The sequence below is a fragment of the Triticum aestivum genome, chromosome 3D (assembly GCF_018294505.1).
Source record: "Triticum aestivum cultivar Chinese Spring chromosome 3D, IWGSC CS RefSeq v2.1, whole genome shotgun sequence".
Taxonomy (NCBI): domain Eukaryota; kingdom Viridiplantae; phylum Streptophyta; class Magnoliopsida; order Poales; family Poaceae; genus Triticum; species Triticum aestivum.
The window spans coordinates 611,027,632-611,053,398 of NC_057802.1; the positions used below are offsets into that span (position 1 = coordinate 611,027,632).

A 25,767-nucleotide genomic window follows, 5' to 3' on the forward strand; every position below is an offset into this window, starting at 1 on the left:
GAAATTGTGCTGAACAATTCGGGCTTCGTAAAGTTTTCGAAGACTCAGCATTCCGTTACCTTGTAACACCAGGCAAAGGTAGGCTCAGGATGTTCTAGATGATAGATGCAGCTCATTTTGTTTATTCATTTGTGGCATCATATATCATATCTTACAAATGTGCTTTTGTGGTGCTCTCAGTGCAGCTGTTGAATGTGGTTAAGAGGTCAGTTATCAGGTTATATCAATCCAGGTGCAACATGTGCATCAGCATGACTGAAACCTTTGCCACAATTTCCCTGTGTATGACATGTGGGACCTACAGGCCAATATTAACATGTCGATTTGCCTTTTATTTCTCTGCAAGATGTAGCCCTGCTACTGCAACAGCAGTACAAATTTGGTGCACCTACAGGCCATTCAGTGTGACAACATCCAGCACCAGAAAGATGCACTGAGACTGTTGAACAAGGGACACAAACAAAGTGACACATACACAACTAATCACATCAAATTAAGAATATGTATGTCTGAACATTCACCAGCGATATGGAAAATATAGCCAAGTATCTATCCGTTTTTCCCGAGTCACGATTCAACAGCGGACGTCTTAGTAGAACCATAACGCAACGACGGGTCGAGAGCAGTTCCCAGATTCCATGACAGGACGGTGACGCTGGTACAAAATATGCAAATCCCCACTAAAACTTATTCAGCTCTTGGACACTTCCGAATGACTGACTGACTGGTATAAGATGACGGTGCTAGACAGAGTCTGCCTTGGTGTAGATCCGTACGGCGACGGCCAGGCCCAGTATCGCGAGGGGGACCAAGAACTGGAGGATCTTGATGACGAACTCGGGGGTCTTGTCCTGGTTGTAGTGCGGCTGCTTGGGCGGCGTGTACTTGACCTTGGTGGGTATCGTGGTCGCGTCGATCTCGCCGACGTAGTACTCGTCCATCATCGCCCGGGCGGTTGTGCTGTGTCCCACGTCCTCGAAGTCGTCGGTCGCGTCCTTGGCTGCAGATGTAAAAGTGAGCTTGTGAGCTGAAATTGCATTCCCTTGTTTGCAGCCCTGTTTATAATTACCAAAGAAACATGCGATGGGGCAGTACCAGTTGAAGACAGCAAGACGTCGTCGCCTCCAGGGTGGTCATCAAGAAACTTGGTCACATTGTACACCTACATACAGGAGCACAACATATTCCTCAGTGAGATTTGGTTTTCAGAATTTTATAACACAAGGCCTTGCCGATATAAAAGCATGTTCGTACCACTTTGTAACTGCAAGTCACAGAGGTTTCGCTACAAGGACCGTCACGTGTATAGAATTGTAACAAAGTTGTAAATCATGTGCAGGGAAACACGAGAAACAAGAAGTGCACACTTGAGACTACGAGGCCCAGATTTTGGAATTCAGCCAGAAAATATTTCTGGTCGAGTCGACATCTTGTTTGGAAAGCTGGGGGTCCAAGAAGACGACAGATTACCAAACGATGCTGACGCGCACGCGGACAATCAAATCGGTACAATCACAACGCTGAACAAGAATGAAGGCCATAATTATATGCCAGCTATTAATTAGATTAGACGTACAGAGCAAAGATAATAGGACCTGAACCGAAGAAACTGGTGCAGTGAATGTGAAACGGCTAAGCGCTATGGAATCCATGTAAGGAGACTAGATTGGCTGAAAGAAAATCTGCATGTAAGGTCAGTAAGCAAGCGTGCAAGCGGCTGGTGAACAAGAATCAAAGTGCCCTTGTAAAGCAAGTCGGTTTCTGGTAAACTGAAACATGAGTGCGTTAGCCTAGCATCATCGTAACAGCCGGATGGGAGGAAGCGGCGTTGTAAAAGGAAAGGCGGCAGAGCGGCTAGTAGATGGCCCGATCTGCGATCTGCCTGCCTTCTCCCGCCCCTGATGGGTGATTGGATGCCAGGCGCAAGCGGTTGGGCAGCCGAGATGAAGACAAGGCTAGCAGAATTTGGCTGCCATCAATCCATCATTTGAGCCATGCCGATGCAAGCATGTAAAGGGTTGGAACGATTACTATGCAATTGAGGTGAGGTAGTATTAAAAATAAGGTTTACAAGAAACATGTGGGCATCATCAAGCTGGCACGGCAGAGTTGGGATGTGCTTAGATGAGATCCAGACAGAAACAAGCAACAAGAGAATTGCGAGAGATGAAGCAAACAAGCAGAGGCCGGCAATTCGGCGCGGCGGCAGCAGTAGCAGGTTGGTACAGTTAGAAAAGAATTCAGAGGCGAGACTTGTCGGCGACCTCTCTCCAGATCTTTCCTTGTCCCGTCCGGCTGGGTGAAGGCTGGTAGGAGACGGGATCGATCTAATCTAGCCGATGGGTCGGCGGATCAGGAGGCGGCCGTGGGTGGGCGCGGGTCAAAGCGCGGGCGGCGGAGATCCCGAGGAAAGGAAAAAACAAGACAAGAGACCCACGCGGCGGCGGCCGGATCTCGAAGAAGAGAGGGGGGCTACTACCTTGCCGCCGATGACGAGCCAGCAGTCGTCCTTGGAGCTGTGCTTGGCGACCTCCTCCAGGGTGAAGAGCTTGCCACCGGACGACGACATGGTCTCCTCCTCCTCCTCCTCCTCCTCCTCTCTCTGCTTCCAAGGAGTCAAGCGAGAGTGATGGGAAGGGTTTGGATCCAAGGGGGAGGAGCGGAATTGATTGATATCAGATGGAGAGGGGAGGGGGGCCGCGGTTGGTAGGTGCGGAGCGGTGCGGCATGGAGTGGACCGGGGGCGGGTGGGGTGGGGCCGCGGTTTGAACGGGCCCGCATGTCATCGTCTGCGAGGCTGTGGGAGGGTTGGGTTGACCCACCCACCCCGGCCGCGCCCGCCCACCCACACCAATCCCTTCCCGGACTGGGAGCCTGGCAGGGATGGGTCCATCTGCGGGCGGGTCGGCAAACCCGTGCCGTGCTGCACCTCGCACTCCGATCTGCGGGCCAAGTCAGTTAGACACACATACGCTGCGAGTCATAAAACTTGAACGCGACGGTCAGTTAGTTTGATGCATCAACTTGTAAAATAGTACGTGTTTTTCATCATCAAACTTGCACGAATGTTCATATACGGTCACACGCCGGCGTATATGTGGCCTATGTGGCATGCCAGCGTGGCCAAGCCCACATCGCATGGTAGATCTGCAGGCTTCGTATTATGCCCCTATTTTTTTTTAACATATTAAGCCCCTAAAAAATATTTTTTTATTTACATATTAAGCCCCTAAAATAAAATGAAGAAACAAGGGATGCTTGGGTTTCTAACCACGGACGTGCCACTACTAGACTCGGGTGGACAACCACCGAACCGATGATCATTTATGTCTAGGTAGCATGAATAATTTCTATATCATATAAACACGGCCAAAAAATAAATTTTACAAGAAATGTAAAATGGGAGCACCATGGATCGACTATGTGACCTCCTGGTCAACATTAACTCTTTTTTTTAGGTGAGGTCAACATTAACTAAGGTTACCATCAAGCTTCGGCAACACAACATGTCCAAATGGGATAAATATTTTTCATGTTGTTATTCCTTCTTGTTCTATGTAAGAAAAAAAATTATATCCTTGTGTTTGTAACATTTAGGAAACGTTTTAAAAAAGGTATGTGACATTTAAAAAAATGCTTAAACATTGTAAAACACATTTGTGCAATTAAAAATGATATGTTGCATTTTAAAAATGTTCATGCATTCGAAAAAAAACTGGTCATGACGTTTTTTTATTTTTATATGTATAAAATTGTTCCAATAGCTTAAAAATGTTTCATACCATACGAAAATGTTTAAAACATATTTGAAAAAAGTTTCAAGACTTGTATTTGAAAAACTGTTAATCATATATTCAAAAAATATTAAGCATATTTTTCAAAAAATGCTCCAAAACAAATAAGTATACTAGAGTATTTAAAACATATGTATATCAAAACATAGATGTATACAGGAGTATTTAAAACGTCAAAACATATGTGTATCATATGGAATATATGTTTCAATACACATAAATTTCAAAACTTGTATTTGAAAAATTGTTAATCATATGGAGTATATGTTTTCATGTCTATTTTTTCCAGTATACATCTAAAAACATTTTTACACATGTTTAATATTTTTTAAACATATGATTAACATTCTTTCAAATATGTGGTTAAACATATGATTAACATTTTTTTCAATTACAACTTTTTAAAATGTCACGTACCTTTTTTTAATACAGAAATATTTTTTAAATGTCACAAACACAAGAATATAATTTGTTTTCTTACATCGGGACGTGTTGTGTTCTCGTAGGCTGGTGGTAATCTTAATTAATGTTGACCACAAGGTCGCATGGTCGTGCCACGGTGCTCGTTTTTTCGGGTTACATTTCTTGTAAAATTTATTTCCAGTCAGTGTTTATATGATACAGAAATTAGCCGTGTTATACAGACATGAATGATCATTAATCTGGTTGTTGTCCACGGAGCCTACTAGGGGCACGTTGCGGCTTCCGAACGCCATCATCCCTTGTTTTTTCATTTTATCTTTAGGGGCTTAATGTGAAAATAAAAAAAGGCAAGGGCTTCTCTGCAGATCTACATGCCACAGCAGCTGACAGTGGGCCCTGGCCACGCTGGCATGCCACATAGGCCATGGATACGTCGGTGTACGTGAAATGTGACCGTATACGAACGCCCGTGCAAGTTTGATGACCGAAAACACGTATTTTACAAGTTTGTGCACTAAGTTAATCGTCGCGTGTAAGTTGTATAACTTCCGATGTATTTAACTCAGTCAATTACTACTACTCGTGTCATGTTCGTGCGCACATCGTCTAAGAGCATCTCTGGCAGATTTCATAAACCTTCGTCCTCTAGAATCGCTTTAAAGGATGTTGTAAAACATTTTTACAATGTTTTTACGGGATGAATGACGTGTGTGTCGGTAGAACAGATAGATCCTGCATAAATCACTTCATGTCCCTGCAAAATAGCATACAACCCCCTACAAGCAAAATAAAGATTGCAACTGCGTCCTTCGCATACGAGGCGCCGACTGGGTCAGAGGTTCCGCGGCGCAAGGAGGAACGCGCGCGTCTTGCCGGTGGCGGCGCCGTCATGGAGCAGGACGAGTAGCGCCGGGGCAGACGTGAGGAGCAGGCAGCAGCTCACTAGCTAGCTAGCTAGCGCTCGTAGCTCGGGGCTCGACCAGCAGCGGCGGTAGGGTCCGGTGGTCACCGGCGTTGAGGCGTTCGGCGAAGTCGTGCTCGGGGAAGCCAGGGCGGGAGCTGAAACTTCCCTCCCGACTATCGTCAATTATTTTTCAGGTCCCTGCAAAAATTGACCCAAATCCCGTAGATATAGAGGAAATGGCCCAGAATATACATGTTCGCGCATTTTTTTTACAGGATGGACGATTTTACGAGATCTATTCAGGGCGGAAAAAGCATCCTGTCCCATAAACTGACGGTTATTTTGCCGGATGACCCCTTTCACGGGATCTACTGGAGATGCTCTAAACTGGGAAAGCTCCTGCTACTCACGCTCACCGTCCACGCGGCACGCGCACACAATCACATCACACGACGTTCGGTGCCATGCCACTTCAAGATTGAAGAAATCACCATAGGCGGATGACCAAGACGACGTATCTCGCTGTGCGCTAGTACATTGCCACTAGCCGAAATAAGATGATCCACCTCGACGACACACAGAGCGTCATGCCCACGACCCGTGGGTCGGGGTAATTAACCATCCATCCTCTTTGACAATCTGAACGCATGCTTGCTTCTTGGCCTTCTTTGAATTCAACGGTTAGCGGCATGGTGTGTTCATGTTCTGGAGGTTCTCGACCGGCCAGTTGGAACTGCGTCGGGAGATGGGTGATAACCCACAAGTATAGGGGATCGCAACAGTTTTCGAGGGTAGAGTATTCAACCCAAATTTATTGATTTGACACAAGGGGAGCGAAAGAATATTCTCAAGTATTAGCAGCTGAGTTGTCAATTCAACCACACCTGAAAGACTTAATATCTGCAGCAAATTATTTAGTAGCAAAGTAATATGGAAGTAACGGTAATAGTAGCAAAAGTAACAGTGGCAACGGAAAAGTAACTTAGCGAAGATCACTATGTGAAAAGCTCGTAGGCAATGGATCAATGATGGATAATTATGTCGGATGGCATTCATCATGCAACATTTATAACCTAAGGTGACACAGAACTAGCTCCAATTCATCAATATAATGTAGCATGTATTCCGAATATAGTAATCCGTGCTTATGGAAAAGAACTTGCATGACATCTTTTGTCCTACCCTCCCGTGGCAGCAGGGTCCTATTGGAAACTAAGGGATATTAAGGCCTCCTTTTAATAAAGAACCGGACCAAAGCATTAGCACTTAGTGAATACATGAACTCCTCAAACTACGGTCATCACCGGGAAGTGTCCCGACTATTGTCACTCCCGGGTTGCCGGTGTTGGGAATCGTAGCAGAATTTTAAAATTTCCTACGCATCACCAAGATCCATCTATGGAGTATACTAGCAATGAGGGGAAAGGAGTGCATCTACATACCCTTGTAGATCGCGAGCGGAAGCGTTCTAATGAACGGGGTTGATGGAGTCGTACTCGTCGTGATCCAAATCACCGATGACCGAGTGCCGAACGGACGACACCTCCGCGTTCAACACACGTACGGAGCAGCGACGTCTCCTCCTTCTTGATCCAGCAAAGGGAAGGAGAGGTTGATGGAGATCCTGCAGCACGATGGCGTGGTGGTGGATGTAGCGGGATCTCGGCAGGGCTTCGCCAAGCTTCTGCGAGAGGGAGAGGTGTTGCAGGGGGAGAGGGAGGCGCCAGGGGCTGTGGTGCTGCTGCCCTCCCTCCCCCCACTATTTATAGGTATCCCAATACCTTGTTCAATCTCGTTACCGGCAAGTCTCTTTACTCGTACCGCAATGCATGATCCCGTGACTAACGCCTTAGTCACATAAAGCTCATTATGATGATGCATTACCGAGTGGGCCCAGAGATACCTCTCCCTCACACGGAGTGACAAATCCCAGTCTCGATTCGTGCCAACCCAACAGACACTTTCGGAGATACCCGTAGTGCACCTTTATAGTCACCCAGTTACGTTGTGACGTTTGGCACACCCAAAGCACTCCTACGGTATCCGGGAGTTGCACGATCTCATGGTCTAAGGAAAAGATACTTGACATTGGAAGAGCTCTAGCAAACGAAACTACACGATCTTTTATGCTATGCTTAGGATTGGGTCTTGTCCATCACATCATTCTCCTAATGATGTGATCCCGTTATCAATGACATCCAATGTCCATAGTCAGGAAACCATGACTATCTGTTGATCAACGAGCTAGTCAACTAGAGGCTTACTAGGGACACGTTGTGGTCTATGCATTCACACATGTATTACGATTTCCGGACAATACAATTATAGCATGAATAATAGACGATTATCATGAACAAAGAAATGTTATAATAACCATTTATTATTGCCTCTAGGGCATATTTCCAACACTCACCTGTAAGTCCAGCCCGAACATAGGACCGAGGCCCAAAAATTACTCCTTTTCGACACTTACACGTGTAATCCCGACCCAAACACAGCCCGAGGCCTGAAAATTACTCATTTTCGACAGCCCCATTTGTAATCCCGACCCGAATACGGGCCGAGGCCTGAAAATTACTGCTTTTCGACACCTCCACGTGTAAGCTTGGCTTGAACACAGGACCGAGGCCCCAAAAATTCTCCTTTTTGACACCTCCACGTGTAAGCCCGGCCTAAATACATCCTTAAGGGATGAACATTACTCCTCTTCGATACCACCACATGTAAGTGCAGCCCGAACACAGGCCGAGGCCTGAAAATTATTCCTTTTCGACACATCCACATGTAAGCCCGGCTCGAACATAGGCCCGAGGCCCCAAAATTACTCCTTTTCGACACATCCACGTGCAAACCTGGCCAGAGGCCCAAAAATTACTAATTTTTGACACCTCCACGGGTAAGCCCGCCTAAATACAGGCTCGAGGCCAAAAAATTTCTCCTTTTTGACACCTCCAGGTGTAAGCTCGGCCTGAACACAGGCCCGAGGCCCGAAAATTACTCCTTTTTTACACCTCCACATGCATGTAAGCCCGGCCCAAACACAGGCACGAGGCCCGAAAATTACTCCTTTTCAACACCTCCACATGCATGTAACCCCGGCCCAAACATAGGCACGAGGCCTGAAAATTACTCCTTTTCAACACCTCCACGTGTAAGCCGGGCCCAAACATAGGCCCGAGGCCCAAAAATTACTGCATTTTGACACCTCCACGTGTAAGCTCGGCCCAAACACAAGCCCGAGCCCCGAAAATTACTCTTTTTTGACACTTGCACATGTAAGCCCGGCCCGAACACAGGTCTGAGGCTCGAAAATTACTCCTTTTCGACACCTCCACGTGTAAGCCCGGCTCAAACACAACCCGAGGCCTGAAAATTACTCATTTTCGACACCTCCATGTGTAAACCCCACCCAAGCACATGCCCGAGGCCCAAAAATTACTCTTTTTCAACACCTCCACGTGTAAGCCTGACCCAAACACAGGCCCGAGGCCCAAAAATTACTGTTTTTGACACTTACACGAGTAACAACAATGGTGATGAAATTGTAGCTGTGTGTTCAAGATTAAAGTAAGAACTTAAGTTAACGTTCACCTGGTCATGTATTTGTTTAACATAAATTATTACGATTTCTTCTTTGATGACCACGGGCGTATAAATGATTGTCATGTCCTCATCATCCTCCCCCTCTTGAAATGGATTTGTCCTCGACTCTAGCTGGTCATCGCACAAAGCAAAATAGGCCAGTACAAAGAAGCAACACAAATACTTTATGGAATGCATAACTTTAGTTTTCACCTTTGCGAACTTCTTCAAATGTTTATGAATGTCAACATGATGTTTTGTTCGACCCAATAACTCTTTCCAACTAAAATTTCCACGGAGTACAAACTTGTATCCAACCATGACCATGTCCATATCATCCTCCCTCTCTTGGAGAAATGTCATCTTTGACTTTATTCGGTCTACAAAATTATAGCACGAGGACAATACAAAAAACTAGGGAAGTAAAAGTTGAAGAATTATGTGTGGATCTTAAGTTTGCCAACTCCTTTGTTTTCTCTTCATGGTTGAAAATATTATATTGATGGACTGATGGTGTGCTAAAAGATGTAACCAATCATTTTTCTCTTATTTCATTTCCTCAATGTTTCAAGAGTTCATATGTGCATACCTCGGGGTGCATCAAAATGAAAGATCCTTTGTTTACCTCAGTACTTCAATGCCAGTCTGAAAATCGTTCAAATGGTTTATCTAATTAATTTCTCGATTGTTGTTTTCCTGTTGCAGTTACGAGGTGAGGACAACCGGAGCATCGAAAAGAAATCTTAGAGTTTATTGATCTGCTCAAGAGAATGCCTTATGTCTTGCAGTAGAAAGTTATGAAATTTTCATCACCAGGCAATTATCAACAAGGTACAACCATAATCATTTGCAGAGAAAAAAATTGTTTAAATAGTTCACTTAACTTCTAGGCTAATGTTGGTCTCTGCGCCAATTGGCACAACGGGTCATCTAGTGTAGTCTAGTGTAGTAAAGAACAAGGACACATGCAAACATCCTCGCCATACAAGACTTTAAAAACCGAAATAGCCACTTGCCACCAACAAAACACACACAACCTAATATTAATTCCTCTATCTGCTGCCTAGGCATGGCTGTGAGTCTTCCTACCGCCTTTTCCCTTGCGCCTTCTTCTTCTTGCAGCTTCCTCTCCACTGGGAGATGAGAGTGTTAGTCAAGGATTCACCAACAAAATAAGAAAAACACAAGCAACACCCATATATCAATCAACCATGATAAGTAAAAAAAAGACACATGTATAATCATGGGTAGCTATACCTGTCTATACCAAGACGTGAAACGAAGAACGCCGGCCAGTCCATCTCTAAGAGCACGGCGTCCAGAGGGCTGTTGGGGCGTGCGTGAGGCCCGTCCGCCACCTCCTTCATTGCTCCGGTCTCGAGATCGGCGGTGTACACGCGCCCGCGCCCGTCCATGACAAGCAATTTGCCACACTTCTCTCCCAGTATGGAAAGTGTGTCTTTTCCTTGGGTCGTCTTCTTCCAGTATGGTTGTATCAGCTCGATCGTCTGAGGGTGGAGCCATTGTGAGGAATGATAGAACCTGTCTTGGCCCTCTTGTCTCCATATCTGTAGCCGGGAACCTGTCTCTTGCATCTGTAGCACCGAGAGCGTGTCGTCGCTGTTCAGGCGAAGGCACGGGCGGTGATCTCGGTCAGGCAACATCTCGTCCGGGAGCCACGTGAATCTGAGATAGTCGTCCTGGCCAATCATCAGTTTAACAATACGGAAACACCGTTCCTTGTCATCATGAAATAGCCAGTACGCGACGCCGTGGCAGACTACGGCGTCGGTTTGACAGAATGACCCGATGGTATTGTCCCACATAGTTTCATAGGAGCGCCTTGTACTCCAGCTCGGTTTGTCAGTCGAGAAGGTGTGGATATCAAACTTAGTCCGCCCCCCCTCATGGCCGGCCGTGACGATTAGCACTTCGTAGAAGGGCGGTGGCTGTCCGCCGCTGCCGGAGCGACAATCGTCACTGGATAGAATGGCACAACAGTAGCATCCATAGTCACTATACCTGACAGAGGTGGTGTGCACTAGAGGAGGGAGTTCGTCGCACGTGCCGAGGAGAAGGTTGCACACGGCCAGACGGAGGACCGTCTGGTCCAGGTCTGCCTCGCGGGGTGGGATGAGGCGCACGAGGAGCAGGCCGCGGCGGGAGGCCAGCGGCACGGCGCGGTCCGGCACGGTGGGCACGAAGGAGCGGAGGCCACGGCACCGACGGCCCAGCGCCGACCGTGGCGTGGGGACGAGCGCCTTGGCCTCTTGATCACGGACCCGGTTCTTGATGAAGAAGCCGGCGAGGGACGGGCGCGCGTCCTCCGGCCACCGGCGGCGGAGCATGGCGGGGTCGGCGACGAGGCCTCGCCACTGCTTGCAGGCCGCGGCACATCGGAAGAGCGCGGCCGCGTCGTCCACGCGGAGCAGGATGTCGAGGAGGAGGTCGTGCGGGAGCGAGGCCACCATGGCCGCCGCCGTGTCTTTGAGCGATCTGATCGGAGGAGGAGCCTCGTGTCGTCTGCGTAGGGTTTGGGTTACTCTCGAAAGATATATGCTTGGAGCTGGAAGTCGTCACGAACTCACGATGCGGGCCGTATCCGTATCGCATACTTTACGGCAACTAACACGGGTGGCACATACGTCAAACAGCAAAGAGTCGATTACGTCACTGGTGCTAGAACTTGGCATGAATGGTCAATTCAGTGCTACAAGTTGTGATGTACATTGAAGTGGTGCAAAAACTTGGCATCGTGGTGCAAATACGGTGCAAAACTCGTCCGTATACATCCATGACGTCAGCATGGCATGGGTCCGCTCTCAGTGACCGGACGATGGAGACAGGGCGTGTGGCCTGCTCTTTTTGCAAAAATGAAATAAAAACCTTCAGCTTTTATTATTTTTTTTACACAAAAACAACACTGTGAGGTCCACCTGTTAGAAACAGCCCAAACCCGCAGGTATCTCCTGCGCGCGTCTTACCAAATCAATCGATGTTGAAGTGGGAAGTTATGTGAATTTCATATCAATTCTATGTGAATTTTTGAAGTGGGAAGTTATATTAGCCCAACAGCTTAAGTTATTACCTTTAAACAGCACAAACCCGCAGTCCCAGGGGTTCAAACAAAGGACCTACACGTTTTACAATTTGGCGATAAACCACCAAGCCTGATGACATTTTCTGTGCCAGTTTGGCCTAATAGCATAAATTAAAACTCTAAACTCGGATGAAAAAGTTTCAGCAGTCAAAATCAGCGACCTCCTATCCCGATACTGCAAACTAACACGCGACGAAGATTGTTTCTTACACGTAGGCTAATGGTTATATTGAGGCCGCATTTCCATTCTTTAGAAAACGTAATATTTTACATAAATATTTTGTTTCCAAAAAGGACATAAACATTTTCAGAAAGCATGAATTTTTTTATATATTGCATTAATATTTTATTAAAAACTTAATTTAAATTTATATGAACATTTATATTAATATATTTAACCACGGTAAATATTTTGAAATTAATAGTCACAAATTTAGTATAAAGTAGTTTTAAAATTTTAAATATATTGAAAACAATAAATAACAATAGGTTGTCCCAGGAACAAGAAATACTGATAAAGATAAAGATCATACCTGAGGTCACCCGCTGCATTTTTTGTAAAATGCTAACCTTTTAAAACTACATAAATTAATGCTTTTAAATTATATGAACATTTATTTAAATATATTTAAATAAATATTCGTATGATTTATATATTCATGTTTTAAATAAAATATTCATGCAATATATGAACGTTTTCATGTTTTCGAAAATGTTTATGAACTTTCAGGAAACAAAATATTTATGATTTACGACAAATCGTGGGCAACACTTATAAGTAAAATATTATACTCTCTCCGTCCCATAATATAAGAGCGTTTTTGACACAAGTGTAGTGTTACTAACACTTTTATATTATGAGACGGAGAGAATAATATACATAAAAGTGGTCTCAATACAATAGCCTATCTAGCAAACAAATTTTGGCGGCCCTGGTTGTTAATCGCGTATGCCTGAAATCTTCAGGTCGCTGGTTCGAGCCCCTTGGATACCTTTTTCATGTGAGTTAAATAATTTCATTTACGCTGTTATTAGGGGAAAAGGATGTAGAATTCACGTCTCCCACCTGTGCACCGAATGTCTCATTGGCCGATGTTAGGTGCGCTCTTCCCTAAAAAAAAAGAGGATGTTAGGTGCACTCGCATGTTAGCTGCCGGTTCTATGCTCGAAGCCTCGTGTGTGCTATTTTTTTCTTAGTGCGATTTGTGCAGGTGGGCCTCCCAGCAATATTTTTAAGCAAAAATATAAAAATCTAGTTTTCTTTTTGCAAAAATAGCAGGTCAAAAGTCCTGTCCCATCTCCGTCACTGGCAGCCGGCCCCACGCCTTGCTGGCATGTCTCATCAGTGCCACGAACATATACAAACGAGTTTTGCACCGTATTTGAACCATGAAGCCAAGTTCTTGCACCACTTCAATGTACGCCACAACTTGTAGCATTAAAGTGATCATTCCTGCCAAGTTCTTGTACCAATGGTGTAATTGACTCAACAGCAAACAACAAATGAGGTTAACGTACACACTTTACTATCTACCTCCCTGAATTTAGATTATAGGATTAATTAGATAAATGCCACTCCAATTCGGTGCTTCAGAAAAACCACTGCAATTTACAAACTCCGAAAAATGCTACTTCATTTTTTTTAGAGTACGCCAAAGACGTACCATATCATGATAAGCTTTCTAAAATTGCATTGAAGTGGCATTTTTCTGAATCGCCAGAACTGGAGTGGGAATTATCTAAGGTTCATGATATGCTTTCTGAAATTTACGGTAAGAACCTCCACCAGCACCAACTGTAGGGAAAAAGAAAGGAGCTAGAGCAAAATCTTTGGTTCTTTGTCCTCCTCTGCCGGCGACTCATGCTCTTCCACAACACCTTCTGTGCTTCAAGGTGGCGGGGAGTTAGCAAAGTACCCCAACAGTGACAAAGTCATGTACGATGAAGACACTAATGACGATTTCAACATACTGCAGTGGTGGCAAGAACACAAGCTTACCATATCCGGTGCTTTTCATATTAGCACGGGTTGTGTTATCAGTAACCGTCTCAACGGTATCATCGGAGCATTTCAGCCTAACAGGAAGAATAACTGAGGATAGAAGAACTAGTCTCACCCCTGATATGGTGAAAACACTGCTGGCCATGAAAGATGGAATGCTATCAAGAAGGCGAGCCCAACACACCGTAGAAAAGACAGAATTGCTAGTCACGTTTGAAAATCTGACGCTTGAAGAAGATGAACCGGAAGAATAGTTATAGTGTGGTCTTGCAATTTTTCTTCCGTAATCCTTTTGTAATTCTAGAGCGTGGCTTTGTACTCTTTTACTTCCCAGTGATGGAAGGTTCCAATGAGGCAGCCACTAATAAGGCTCAAGATTTATCCCACATGACACATTCAAACCCCATCTCATTTCCCACACTCAACCAGGGATGATCTGAATGTTCATCTCATAACCTTGAACATCTGAACTACTACAATGGAGAATTAGTTGTGGAGGGTGGTGTCGTTGTGCTTAAAGGTGCAAAAGATGCGGGAGTTTGTCGCTGATGTGCCACGGAGGAACCGACAACCTGAGTAGGCATAAAATGGCACACATCAAGAGAGACGAGAAGACTGCGGGTGCGGGGCAACAAGCTGTGTAGTTGTAGTGTTTGTAATTATTCTTTTTCCTATGTCATTGTCCTTTTGTATTTTTTTTCCTATGTAGTGTTTGTATTCCAAAGAAAGCGTGCCTGGCGGGCCAATGTGTCTGGCGTGCCAGCCCGATTAGCAAAGGGGGCCTGCCTGGGCCGCTAGGCGCAGCATGTGGACCGGCACGACATGGCTCGTTTACTAATCATGGACCTATGGGCCGCCGTGCAGTGTATGGCACGATTATTATGGGTCGGGTCAGTCCGTGTCGTGCTGGCACGTTTGGCCAGCTTTGAGGGACATGACAAAACCACAAGGATGTTCCACACAACACAAACATTTAGACAATAAATTTTGTATCAGTGCATTTGCAATTGTGGTTTTGCATCATAGCAACGCATGGGCAGTTAACTATAGTAAATTATCAAGAGTTGATCAAACAAGTAAAGCACATTCTAACACTTAATAATACAACCGTAGGGGAGATAAAACACACAGGGTGATCATACACAAAATTCACATTATTATTATACTAAAAGAAATCGAAGCCTGCTAGTACATCATCAAATCACAGCGAAATTTAAGCAGTCGCCAGGGCGATCGTAGCAACCTGACCGAAAGTGCCTCCTAGCGACCTCGAAGCTCAGCCGGGCATCAACCGCCGCATATCTGATCCTCTCAAAGGTCAAGGGGAACACACCCCATCCCGACCTCCTTAACTTGTCGCACTCCCCGTCCTTGCTGAGCTTTGTTCCCAGCAGGTAGTTTGCCAAATCAATCAACGACGGTGTAGGCTTGCTGCAGATGCTCTTCGGAACCTCGACGCGCTGCTGCAGGTCGAAGGAAGACGCGATGTTCAGCCCGTAGTAGCCCAGCATCTCCTGGTCCTGGCTGATCCCGGCTCCGCAGAAGACGATGTCCTTGTCGGCGAGAAACCTCCTCAGCATTGCCGGTACGTGCCTCGCGTGCACGATGTGGTACACCAGGCACTCGTTGGCGACGCAGAGCTGGAGCACGGCGGCGCGCTGCTTCTGTTCCTTTGGCAGGTCCTTCTGCCTCTTCCCGAAGACGGCGTCGGTGAACTCGGTGTCGAGGCCGACGAGCTTCTCGTCGGCGTCCCGGAGGTAGCTCGCCCACACGCGCGATATCCATGCCTCCACCGTGGATGCTTGGGTTGTGACGGTCGCTTTGATGTCCATGCCTTGAGAGTCGAAGTGGTACGGCCTTTCGTCATTGTGCGGCGGCTGGCGCGCCATTTGGAAGCAGCTAGCAAAGGCTGGATTCGAAGGTAGCGACGATGATGATCCCTCTGCCGCGCGGCGGCAGGCGGCAGGCGTATGTATGACTCGAGAAATCAGCGTGGTAATAATGAAAGAAGATGGTATGCGTCCTGATCGATTCGCCATGTATATACAGAGCATGCATCTTCTCACGTACGCGTAGGTATACCGTATACGAGTCGGATTGGGAGTTGCCCTCCAATCCTGAATCGGACACGCATACGAGTTGGTTCGGGAGTTCCGTCCGGATTCCATCAGCATATGCACTACGTGCTTCCGAAGACAGTAGTTCTTGAGGCCTTGATCGATTTCGCTCGGCGACGGCGGCACCTGTGTGCTGGACGACTGGCAGAAATGATACAGCGTCTTTCATTCCTGCGACGGCTCCGGCCACGAACCACCAGAGCCGGAGCCTTTCGCGGACGGAGCCACCGGTGACGCGCCGGCAACTCACACGCCTTGGTGGCGCAAGTCGGCTAGATCGTGTGGCCATGAAGCCCCACAACATGAGCCCCGGCCTTCGACAATGCCACAGCCACCGTGTGCGTACGTCCGTCCTGCCATGGTCGGGATATCACATGGCCCGTTCATATTTCAGTTTTTCAGAAATGTTTCAACTTCTGAAACTATGTATACCAAGTTGCCCACTCTTCAATTGTGTAGCGAAAACAGATGCTAAACTACAAGATTGGGTTAGCTTACCGAATTCCCTGTGAGATTGCAAACCTATCAGGCTAACATATTTTAACACCCTGGGCTGCTTAACATGGTTCATCGACACAGATACAGTAGCTCTATGAAATCAGGTTATCCTGCTATGAACTAAAATTGCAAATTCCAGAATAATAATGAAAATGAACCTAGGCTTCTACTAGGCTATTAATTTGGCTCATCTCCATGCCTGGCATCATAGCAGTATGATTCGACTCAGCAACACCGATTTGGGAATCTGAATTATGAGCAAGAACAACGAGGACAGGGTATGATCATGTTACCTCCTGGACAGATCATTTGCCCTCGAAGTCCTTGAAATCGCCGTCAACAATGTTGAAGGCGATCTCCCGGCGGCGTGCCCCGGACTCCGGGAGCAGCTCCATCTCCCCCTCGTAGCAGTCTATGGTGCCCTTGGCGTTGAACTTGAGCCCCAGCGCCAGATCCTGCTCCCTGACCCGCACAGGATTTGTCCTCATCACATCCTCGTGACATCTCACTCTGAATTCTGATTAGTTACTTTTCTTTTCATGATCTGAGGAGAGGCATTATGGCCAGACCCAAAAAAAAAGCACATGGAACAATAAAAGTAACACCAAGCAAAAAAGTGAAATACTATATAAATTTAGGTACTAAATTGGATGAGTAAATGAAAGAAAATAAAGAAAGAAAAAGCGCAATCTAGCTTATGTTTTGGGGTTAAAAGTTAACAAGAGAACAAGTTATCCCATGGTCGGATTGGTAACTTGTTCTGAACTGCTTTACTGTTCAACTGTATCAAAGGAACTGGTAATTTATCCGCTGTATTATATTACATCAGAGATGACATTACAACAAAAACAACTGGACAAGTGTTCGCTGTCTATGCATTACAGTCAACCATCCCGCCAACATCTTCTAACAAAATTATGTATGCTGAGTTGCCCACTCTTCAATTAAGTAGCAAAAACAAATCCTAAACTGCAAGACTCAGATCAGGTAAGGTCCCTCCATTCGTTATCCAGCCATGTCAACTCAACTGGGGGGCCTTCCACAACACCTTGACGCAAGAAGCGTGCTGATTTTTGTTTACCTGATTCCCTGTGAGACTGAAACCCATCAGACTCATGGCACTTTAATCACAAGGATCGAACAACATAACTGAAGTCGGGCTGAACATACCTCTGTTAAGGAGCGGAGCGTACACAGAACTATAATCCAGAACGGCATTGTGAGAAAGCCTTCAGGATTCATCCTAGTTATCACTGAAAATACATGACGTTGAAATGAAAAACGATGTGGCAACAGATGTATGAAAAAAATGGATGTGGTTCCAAGAAGGAAATATACAAGTGGAGTAGGAAAGTACACATTTCAATCCAAAATGTTTGCATCGGTTATTAAGATTCTAGTATTGTACTAGATGATATATTGAATGACATTTGATGTAATGAAATGCCTTGCACAAGGAAGACAAAAAGTTGAGCAGCTGCGATTGTCACAATTACTACCTCGTCCAGTAACCTTTGGATCCTCTCTGCTTCTTCTCGGATACAAATAAGGTTGGTTTTGATCTCCTTGCAGATCCTCCCTTCCAGTAGCCGAACCGGAACCCAGAGCTTAGGCTCCAGCTCCACCACATACGAAAGCGTAGTCTGAAATTCCTGCGCCGCTGAAATTCCTGCACCATCGACCTACACAGGATCGAATTACAAACAAGATTACGTAGCTGCCTTTTTCAGATTAATGCAATCCTAGGCTGCTTGGCGTGAATTCAGGTGACATGCTATGAAGTAAAATTGCTTATTCCAGAGTAACAATGAACCTAGGCTATCAATTTGGCTCGTCTCTGTAACAGCAGTTAGTTTGGGAATCTGAATTCTGATAATGAGCAACAAGGTAGGGCCATGTTACCTCTTGGACAGACCATTTGCCCTGGAAGACCTTGAAATCACCGTCCACCATGTTGAAGTCGATCTCCCGGCGGCGTGCCCCGGACTCCGGGAGCAGCTCCATCTCCCCCTCGTAGCAGTCTATGGTGCCCTTGGCGTTGAACTTGAACCCCAGCGCCAGATCCTGCTCCCCGACCTGCAGAGAAACCAAGCATACCATGCGTCAGACCACCGCACACGACCTGCTCGACGAATTGGTTGGGCGAGAGGAGAGGAGAAACCTGGTAGAGGCGGGCGAAGGCTTTGTCCTGGTGGAGGAGGCGGCACTCGGAGAGGCCGGGAATGAAGCCGGCGAGGCCCTCGTAGTCGGTGAGCGTGGCCCAGACGGCCCGGAGCGGCGCGCCGACCCGCACCCGCGCGCGCACCAGCCGCCGGTTCTTCTTCCCCGGCAGCTTCCGCACCTCCATCTCGAAACCGTACCGCTCGTCCCGGTCCTCCTCCACCTCCCTGCCCCCCTGGGCGGTGAGGTCTTCCCCTTGGTCTCCGGCGACATCCGGCGTCGGCTGGGACGAGGAGGAGACCGGGAGGAGGTTCCGGGGGAAAGGGGCGGAGCGGGAGACGAGGCGGATGCGCGCGGGGGTCCAGGCAGTGGTGGTGTGGGTCAGGAGGAGGCGGAGGCGGGGCCGGCCATGGGGGGATGAGGAGGAGGCGAAGCAGCAAGACGCGGTGGACGGCATGGCCATGGCAGGCAAAGCTTCCGCCTTTGACTCCTCCACCTGCTGCCTGCCTGCCTACTGGCCTTTTGCTACGGTACACACATTTTGCCCTTTTTTTTTTGAACACCACATTGTGCCATTATTTGGTAGAGACCGTGACACGTGGACGCATATGAATGTTGAATTTGAATATTCAATTTGCTTTTCTTCTTTTCTTTTTCTTCTTGCGCCAAGCAAGTGTTTGGTTTGGTTCCTTGTCCTTTTGCGTAGTTTCAAACATTTTCTTCCTATATACATTTGGGCGAGTCCTTGGAGTCAAGCCAACCAAGCAAGTTGAACTTCTATGTAAGGGCGGAATCTAGCTACGGCACATGTGTATCAATCGGATTTAGCGAGTTCATGCCACTCTTGGAGAGGTAATAGCCCTACGTCTCGTGCCGTGAAGCTTGTGTTTTCTCTTAAGGTATGTGATCACAGTAGGTTGCGAACCCTCGTCATGGAGCCGAGAGAGGGCTTATATAGAATGTGCTCGCCCTAATCAATGCCACGTTACAAGGGGAGATAAGAGGGGGAGTAACTACAGGCGTTACTGGTAACTGCCGCTATTACTACACTTAATGTCCCTAGTTTAAGCCTCTCGAAGCTCCCACGTCGCCTCTTGGCCTCCTGCGTCCGAGTGCTGCTGATGAGGCCGACTAGCGGGAAGACATCCGAGTAGCTAATCATATCCCAGTGGATAAACAGAGGTGCGCATCCGAATGCGCATGTGGTCTAGAGACCTTGCAATGATGGTGTGGGGCCCTAGGTGGGCCTTAGATGTCGGGTCCATCGCCCTACCCTTAGTAGGTGACCCTATCAAGTACCGACATTCCAATGTTATTCCCCAAATTTCCTTATTTTCTCATTTTAGTGCAACATCTTCAGCAAGTATTCATAGTTACAGTTAACATAGAAATAAATAACTAATCTATTATGACAATGACCATAGTCCTGGAAGACACCTTCTTAGACACAGGCATCCTCGGCGTCGGCTGGAGCGGCTGGGGCCAACGACTCTAGAGCTATTTGATCATTAATTAGATAGACACTATGACACATAGGCGTTTTGCGTGTCGATTCAAAATTCGTATGTTCAGTTTGATTTTCTTTTACTTACCCTTTTGGCTAATTTCAACAAACTAATCTAAAATTTCTTAATGACAAAACAAATTGATTCTTACTAGACTTTTGGGCAGGAGGTCTTTGGAGTTAGACATCATGAAACCAATATGAGATACGGCAAGGGTGACAATATTATCCATGGATCAAGGTGTTTGTGGATATGTTGCCTGTTGGACACATTTTTGAAGGGTGCTACCTTTAAGGAAATCCTGAAATAAATCCAGGAATAAATGCGAGCACAAAGACTTGAACCCTGGTGGGCTGGGGATACCACTGTTCATCTAACCATCCAACTACAGGTTGGTTCGCAAACTCAGTAGTTATCTATTTGTATTCAAGATGTGCCCCATGTAAACCCACACCGTACATATCTTGCATATGGGTCGACATGATGGCCCTAACATTGTAGTTGGTCCCAACCTCAGTTGTGACACGTACACGCGGTGGCCTATGCACACAAAAGTATTATGTGTGTCCATTCGAAATTTGAATGTTGAGTTTGCGTTTTATTTCCCTCTTCTTTTTTCTCTTTTTACTTCGTTCCATCCTCTGGAGCATGACTACGCTGTCCATGACCTCGACGCGATCGGCTATGCTATACAGACCACAACAGACTTTTCAAGCTCGAACGACCGAGACCGGCAGCAGTGGTTGCGCTTCTTCAAGGTGGTAGTTGTTGGAATCCAGAGGCACACGTCGCAGTACTGTCTTCACACTTTATCATCGGCTGGTAATCCGAGATGGAACATCCGTGCCGGGAGTGTGGAGGGAGTAAGGATCGACGAGGCGCTCTGGTAGCATATATAGCGCGGTCGTGTGTTGTGGCATGGCGTAATGACTGTTTGGGGCCGGGCAACGCTTATACACTTTTGATGTAAGTGTAGAGACATGACATGTCTCCTTTACAAAGCTCCCTGGTCCGATTCGTTCAACGGCAAGGGCTTCACTTTTGATGAGCCACCTTAAAGGTCCGCAAAGCTGCATATCAACGATGGAGCCGCGTCGAGCTCGGGTGAGGAGGTGATCCGTCATTCTTTTTTTTTTGTGATTGTTGTGGTGGTGCCGGAGACAGGTGACGAGCGTTGGTGTCAAGCTCAGAGATGTTGTGATATCTTTCCAGTTTTGTCATATCGATCCTTACGTGACTTGTACTTTAATCTTTATGATATGAATGATGCATTATTACCATGCAAAAAAAGAGCTCCTTGCACGCGCTAGGCGTTCTGGGGCCGGATTGTTTTGTTGGGCTTTTTTCCTGAGAAAAGTATACTTTTCGTCTATCAACTCTGGGCGAAGTCTAGATTTAATCCCTCAACTACGAAATCGGATATAAAACTTGCATCCCCAACTCTTGAAACCGGACAAGTCTCGTCCATGATCTCATTTTTGACCGGGTTTTGGTGACTCATGACTCACCCGAGTTTTGACCGGTCCATGCCAACGTGTCAAAGAAGACCCAAAATTGACCTTCCTGCTGCCTCTCGTACTCCCCGGCTCTCTCACGCGGCGTCTACTCTATGGGCAGAGAGCGCAGGGAGGAGCAAGCTAGCTAGCTAGCTATCGGTGGTGGTGATCTCAACAGCGTGAGCGCGGCGGCAGCAGATGGGAGATCACCGCTGCTCCACCTGCTCGTCGCCGGGATGGACCACGTCGCCTTTGTGACCAGGCTGGGGCACCTTGGCGCGAAGCATTGAGGCCGATTGATTCGCCCATCCGCCGGCCATAGACACGCACGTACAGGACCTTTATCGATTCGATCCGTTCTGGCCAGAACACACGTACGCATGTCACCAGTTGCACCGGTTGATGCATGCCCACAAAAACGTGTCGCCCATGTTCATGTTGAATGGAGTGGCGATTGAGCCGGCCCCATGATATGCATGGCTCTGTGCGGACCAGCGGCTAGAGGGCGCCTAGCAGCGGCGAGGCTGTATCCAGATGGAGCACCGAGAGCGACAACGGTTATATATGATGGCGACGTGGATTCCGAGGCATGCATTGTGGCCTACTAAGCTGACCACTGGGTACATCAAAGCGTCAATCAGATTAGTTAGAGCATCTCCCACACGGTAAAAAAGTTTTGCAGCACCGATATAGTGCTTTTGCGTGCGGGAGGTTTACCAGACGCACAAAAGCACGACGCCCAGCCCGGCGGCCCCACATGCTGCAGCCTGCACGCACAAGCCAGTGCCCCAAATTTACAGCCCCGTAGCTCGCGTGCGCTAAAAGTTGTAGCTTCGTTTCTGCGCGCGCTTTATTTTACAGCTTATGCATGCTGGAGCACTGTTTTTTGTCTCTCGCGCGCCAAATAGGCGTTTTTTTCTGGCGGGCGGCTTATTAAACGCGTCTGTTGAAGATGCTCGTAGAAAGGTGTTGTCACAATCCCATGCATGCTGCAAATCATATATACTTAAGAAGTTCACCCCCACTACCATATTTATCTCAACATGCAGCACATCCACCTCAGCAATCTTGCCATGTCATCAACTCAGAACCTACATGCATGCCATGTCATGCGTTCAGTTTCCAGTCATATATACGCAACGCAACCAACAGAAGACAAACCACGAACCCTCTCATGCATTTTTTTTTCCAGCCGTAAACCACTGATAGCTGCAGCGTTTCTTGTACCCGTTCCTCTCTTCTCCATGTCCTTTCATTATGGCCTTTAAGTTTTACGTAACAAAGAGACAAGTACATACACGAACCCAAAGGACTAGCAACTGCAGACAAGAACAGATCGTTTAGCTTCGTCTCCCTCCCATCTAGATCTGAAACAGTTCTGAACCACTATTTATTTGAGGTGTGTTGCCCACCACTATTCAATCCATCTGCTACTGTGCACCTTCGTTTCAGCTTCTAGATCGTCCATCTGATTAAATTGAAGCACGAGATGGAGAATCCATCAAGGCTGGGTATGCATGTCTACCTCGCCACCCGCTCGCTGGTAGAAACATGTCTATACTGCAAGGGGATCGTGGCCTGCTCGCGTTTTCGTCTCTGTCACCAGCATGCACTCCAGTATAGCTGTCCGCTGCCAATTTTCAGCTCCCCCTGCTTTCTTATCCGTGGGCTTATGGATTTGAAATTTTTAGATTGCACTTTAACTCGGAAAGTTCTCACAATTTTGCCGGCAATGGCCACCGCTGCTTCGTTGTTTCTTAGGTAATCTTTTTACTTGCATTGGCCACAACCCTTCTGCTTTGTATACCTCCTGACACCACATCTACTGGTACTTGAATATCCTAAGGTATCTTCTTAGTAGCTTTGTCTGTCTCAATATTATTGTACCATGCTACCAAACAAAAAGAGTAGAGGTCCTAGATGTATTAAAAGTGATTGCAAAAGGGTAATACCAATAATATTCAAGGTCCCACATGAGAACCGCATAACAAGGATTTTCAGCATCAACTGAAACATAAAATGAGAAGCAACGGTGGATTTTGTCCAAAAAAACTAAGCAACAGTACAATAAATCAAATACAAATTCCATTTGACTTTTTGATGTACCTGTTTGTCCTTTCTACGATGTGTCCCCTGGAGTATAAAATCATGTTCATCTACAAAAATGATGATGAATGAGCTAAGATTTTGCACTTGGAAAGAAAACAAATTTAGTCACATCATTTTTCCGCTAATCATCAAAAAGAATTGCACCCATAATTGTATGTCGATTTGATGGATACAAGTATACAACATCTATCTAGTGGGTTTAGTTTTGTTCATCTTTTAGTTGGATATACTTAGAATTAACTCTCCGTACATCCTTCCTTGAGATGTTAATTGCCAACTAATTCAAAGTTTCTATGTAAATCCAATACATTATTTTTCAACAATATATAAGCGAAGATTTCCGCCGCAACGCGCGGGGAATCGTCTAGTAAAGTGGAAAGGGCTTATACTTGTTTGCTTCCCGTAGAACGGCCGCAGCCGCAGCACTAGCAGCAGGGGCCATGCATCCACCGTGGCGCGGCGCGTCCACTCCAGCTGGTCCAAGGAAGAGGAGAAGGTGCCGTCCTCGCCGCCGGCAAACCTCTGGGCGGACACGAACAGGGTGTGGCCGTTGGGGTGCAGGGCGTAGCAGAGGATGATGCAGTCGGACATCGTTGAACGACTCGAGCGGCGGACGGTGGTCCAGACCCACGGGGTACAATGGCGGCCAGTATCGTCCAGGAGGAGACAGCGTTGAACGGGAAGAGCTTGCCTTGCCGGCCAAGGAGACGAGGAGGGGCAGCCGGCAGTCCATGCATGCGGTACCGTTCGCCGGCCACGGATCGATGCCAGGGCCCACGTTGTGGGTCTTGGCGCCGTGCGCCACCAAGGCGTGTGAGTTGCCGTGCACGGCCTCGAGGCGCGCCACCGGCGGCTAAGCGGAAGGCTCCGGCCACCGTCGCAGGAATGAAAGGCGTCCACGTCCACCAGTCGTCCAGCACCCAGCGAACTCGGTCAAGGCCTCAATAACTACTTACTCCTACTTCGGGAGAACGTAGTGCATAGGACGGAATCCGGAGGGAACTCTTGATCACGCCTTCTTCTTTCATTATTTCGACGTACGTGTCCGTCGTTCGAATCAGGATGCAGGAGGAACTCCCAAGCCAACTCGTATACGTGTCCGAATCAAGCGTACGTTCGTGTGCGACTCCCAATCCGACTCGTACGTGAGAACATGCATGCTCTATATATACCTGGCGAATCGACCATCTTCTTTCATTATTTCGACGTACGCTGATTTCTCGAGTCATACGCCTGCCTGCCGCCGCAGAGAGATCATCATCGTTGCTACCTTCGAATCCAGCCTTTGCTAGCTGCTTCCAAATGGCGCGCCAGCCGCCACACTGTTAAAATAAATCCGAGGCACGCGGGTCGATCCATCGAGGAACAAGCAATCACAGACAATAATGACACCGAGATTTGTTAACGAGGTTCGGCGAACTCGCCTACTCCCCGGGGCAATGACTACGGGCGCTCCTTCCTGAGATACTGCAACACCGGCCACCCGGGCGCCGGCACAAGCCGCCAGCACCCCTTGCGAGCCTGTCGCTATCTAGTCGTCATGGGTTACAACGTGGGGTGCCTCCTCATATATAAGAGGCCAAGGGTACAACGTGTCCGACTCCGACACTACAAGTATCCTACCCACACTACAACACCAAGTCCAAGCGTAACCCAACTAGTACAAAATATTCGACACAAACACAACAAACTCCACCTTGGCGAATATTCTCCACCACCTTGAATTTGTCCATGCGTCAAACTTCCATGTACTCCGGACTTGTGTTGTCTTCTTCGTAGCTTACTGTGAGCTACTCGACGAGTCTGCCCCAGACCCGCCGCCGCCGTTAGACCCCGCTGCTACTCCTGCAACTCCAGTCTCCGTGACTCCACCTGCAATAGTGCTCCCTTGCAACTTGTAAAGATGCGAAGCCGTCCTCTCTCCAATCATCACGGTCACCTTATCTTCCATGATTCTCATGGTCTTCCTATCCCGATCACAACGGAATACCATACCACCATCATGAAGAACACCAAGCGAAATTAGATTCCTCCTTAGCCCTGGCACATGCCTGACTCCCCGAAGCATCCGCTCAAC

General features: G+C 47.2%; 4 protein-coding genes across 4 annotated transcripts; all 4 read right to left on the bottom strand.

The window, feature by feature from the left end:
• Window positions 1-465: 465 nt before the first annotated feature.
• LOC123080965 (cytochrome b5) lies at window positions 466-2,747 on the bottom strand. Its single transcript, XM_044503923.1, has 3 exons — window positions 2,480-2,747; window positions 1,096-1,162; window positions 466-1,000 (listed from the first exon to the last, which is right to left on the bottom strand). The coding sequence occupies exons 1-3, from the start codon at window positions 2,567-2,569 to the stop codon at window positions 744-746; spliced, it is 414 nt and encodes a 137-aa protein (XP_044359858.1). The 5' UTR covers window positions 2,570-2,747; the 3' UTR covers window positions 466-743.
• A 6,786-nt stretch (window positions 2,748-9,533) lies between these two features.
• LOC123075916 (uncharacterized) lies at window positions 9,534-11,216 on the bottom strand. Its single transcript, XM_044498415.1, has 2 exons — window positions 9,961-11,216; window positions 9,534-9,836 (listed from the first exon to the last, which is right to left on the bottom strand). Exons 1-2 carry the CDS (start codon window positions 11,172-11,174, stop codon window positions 9,767-9,769), a joined length of 1,284 nt encoding a protein of 427 aa, XP_044354350.1. The 5' UTR covers window positions 11,175-11,216; the 3' UTR covers window positions 9,534-9,766.
• Window positions 11,217-14,953: 3,737 nt separating this feature from the next.
• Window positions 14,954-15,798, bottom strand: LOC123075917 (Werner syndrome ATP-dependent helicase homolog). The gene has a single exon (XM_044498416.1). It carries the CDS (start codon window positions 15,692-15,694, stop codon window positions 15,002-15,004), a length of 693 nt encoding a protein of 230 aa, XP_044354351.1. The 5' UTR covers window positions 15,695-15,798; the 3' UTR covers window positions 14,954-15,001.
• Window positions 15,799-17,165: 1,367 nt separating this feature from the next.
• On the bottom strand, window positions 17,166-19,108 carry LOC123075918 (uncharacterized). The gene is made up of 5 exons (XM_044498417.1): window positions 18,582-19,108; window positions 18,323-18,496; window positions 17,920-18,102; window positions 17,591-17,673; window positions 17,166-17,509 (listed from the first exon to the last, which is right to left on the bottom strand). The coding sequence occupies exons 1-4, from the start codon at window positions 19,041-19,043 to the stop codon at window positions 17,671-17,673; spliced, it is 822 nt and encodes a 273-aa protein (XP_044354352.1). The 5' UTR covers window positions 19,044-19,108; the 3' UTR covers window positions 17,166-17,509; window positions 17,591-17,670.
• Between the last annotated feature and the right edge of the window lie 6,659 nt (window positions 19,109-25,767).

Bases quoted from the DNA above. Each gene is read 5' to 3' on its own strand.
- LOC123080965 (XM_044503923.1), bottom strand. From the start codon at position 2,569: ATGTCGTCGTCCGGTGGCAAGCTCTTCACCCTGGAGGAGGTCGCCAAG. The intron at 1,163-2,479 runs GTAGTAGCCCCC...TCCTGTATGTAG, and splicing joins GGCTCGTCATCGGCGGCAAG to GTGTACAATGTGACCAAGTT. The intron at 1,001-1,095 runs GTACTGCCCCAT...TTACATCTGCAG, and splicing joins CGTCTTGCTGTCTTCAACTG to CCAAGGACGCGACCGACGAC.
- LOC123075916 (XM_044498415.1), bottom strand. From the start codon at position 11,174: ATGGTGGCCTCGCTCCCGCACGACCTCCTCCTCGACATCCTGCTCCGC. The intron at 9,837-9,960 runs GTATAGCTACCC...CTCATCTCCCAG, and splicing joins TCACGTCTTGGTATAGACAG to TGGAGAGGAAGCTGCAAGAA.
- LOC123075917 (XM_044498416.1), bottom strand. From the start codon at position 15,694: ATGGCGCGCCAGCCGCCGCACAATGACGAAAGGCCGTACCACTTCGAC.
- LOC123075918 (XM_044498417.1), bottom strand. From the start codon at position 19,043: ATGGCCATGCCGTCCACCGCGTCTTGCTGCTTCGCCTCCTCCTCATCC. The intron at 18,497-18,581 runs GTTTCTCCTCTC...GTTTCTCTGCAG, and splicing joins CCTTCGCCCGCCTCTACCAG to GTCGGGGAGCAGGATCTGGC. The intron at 18,103-18,322 runs GTAACATGGCCC...GATCCTGTGTAG, and splicing joins GCAAATGGTCTGTCCAAGAG to GTCGATGGTGCAGGAATTTC.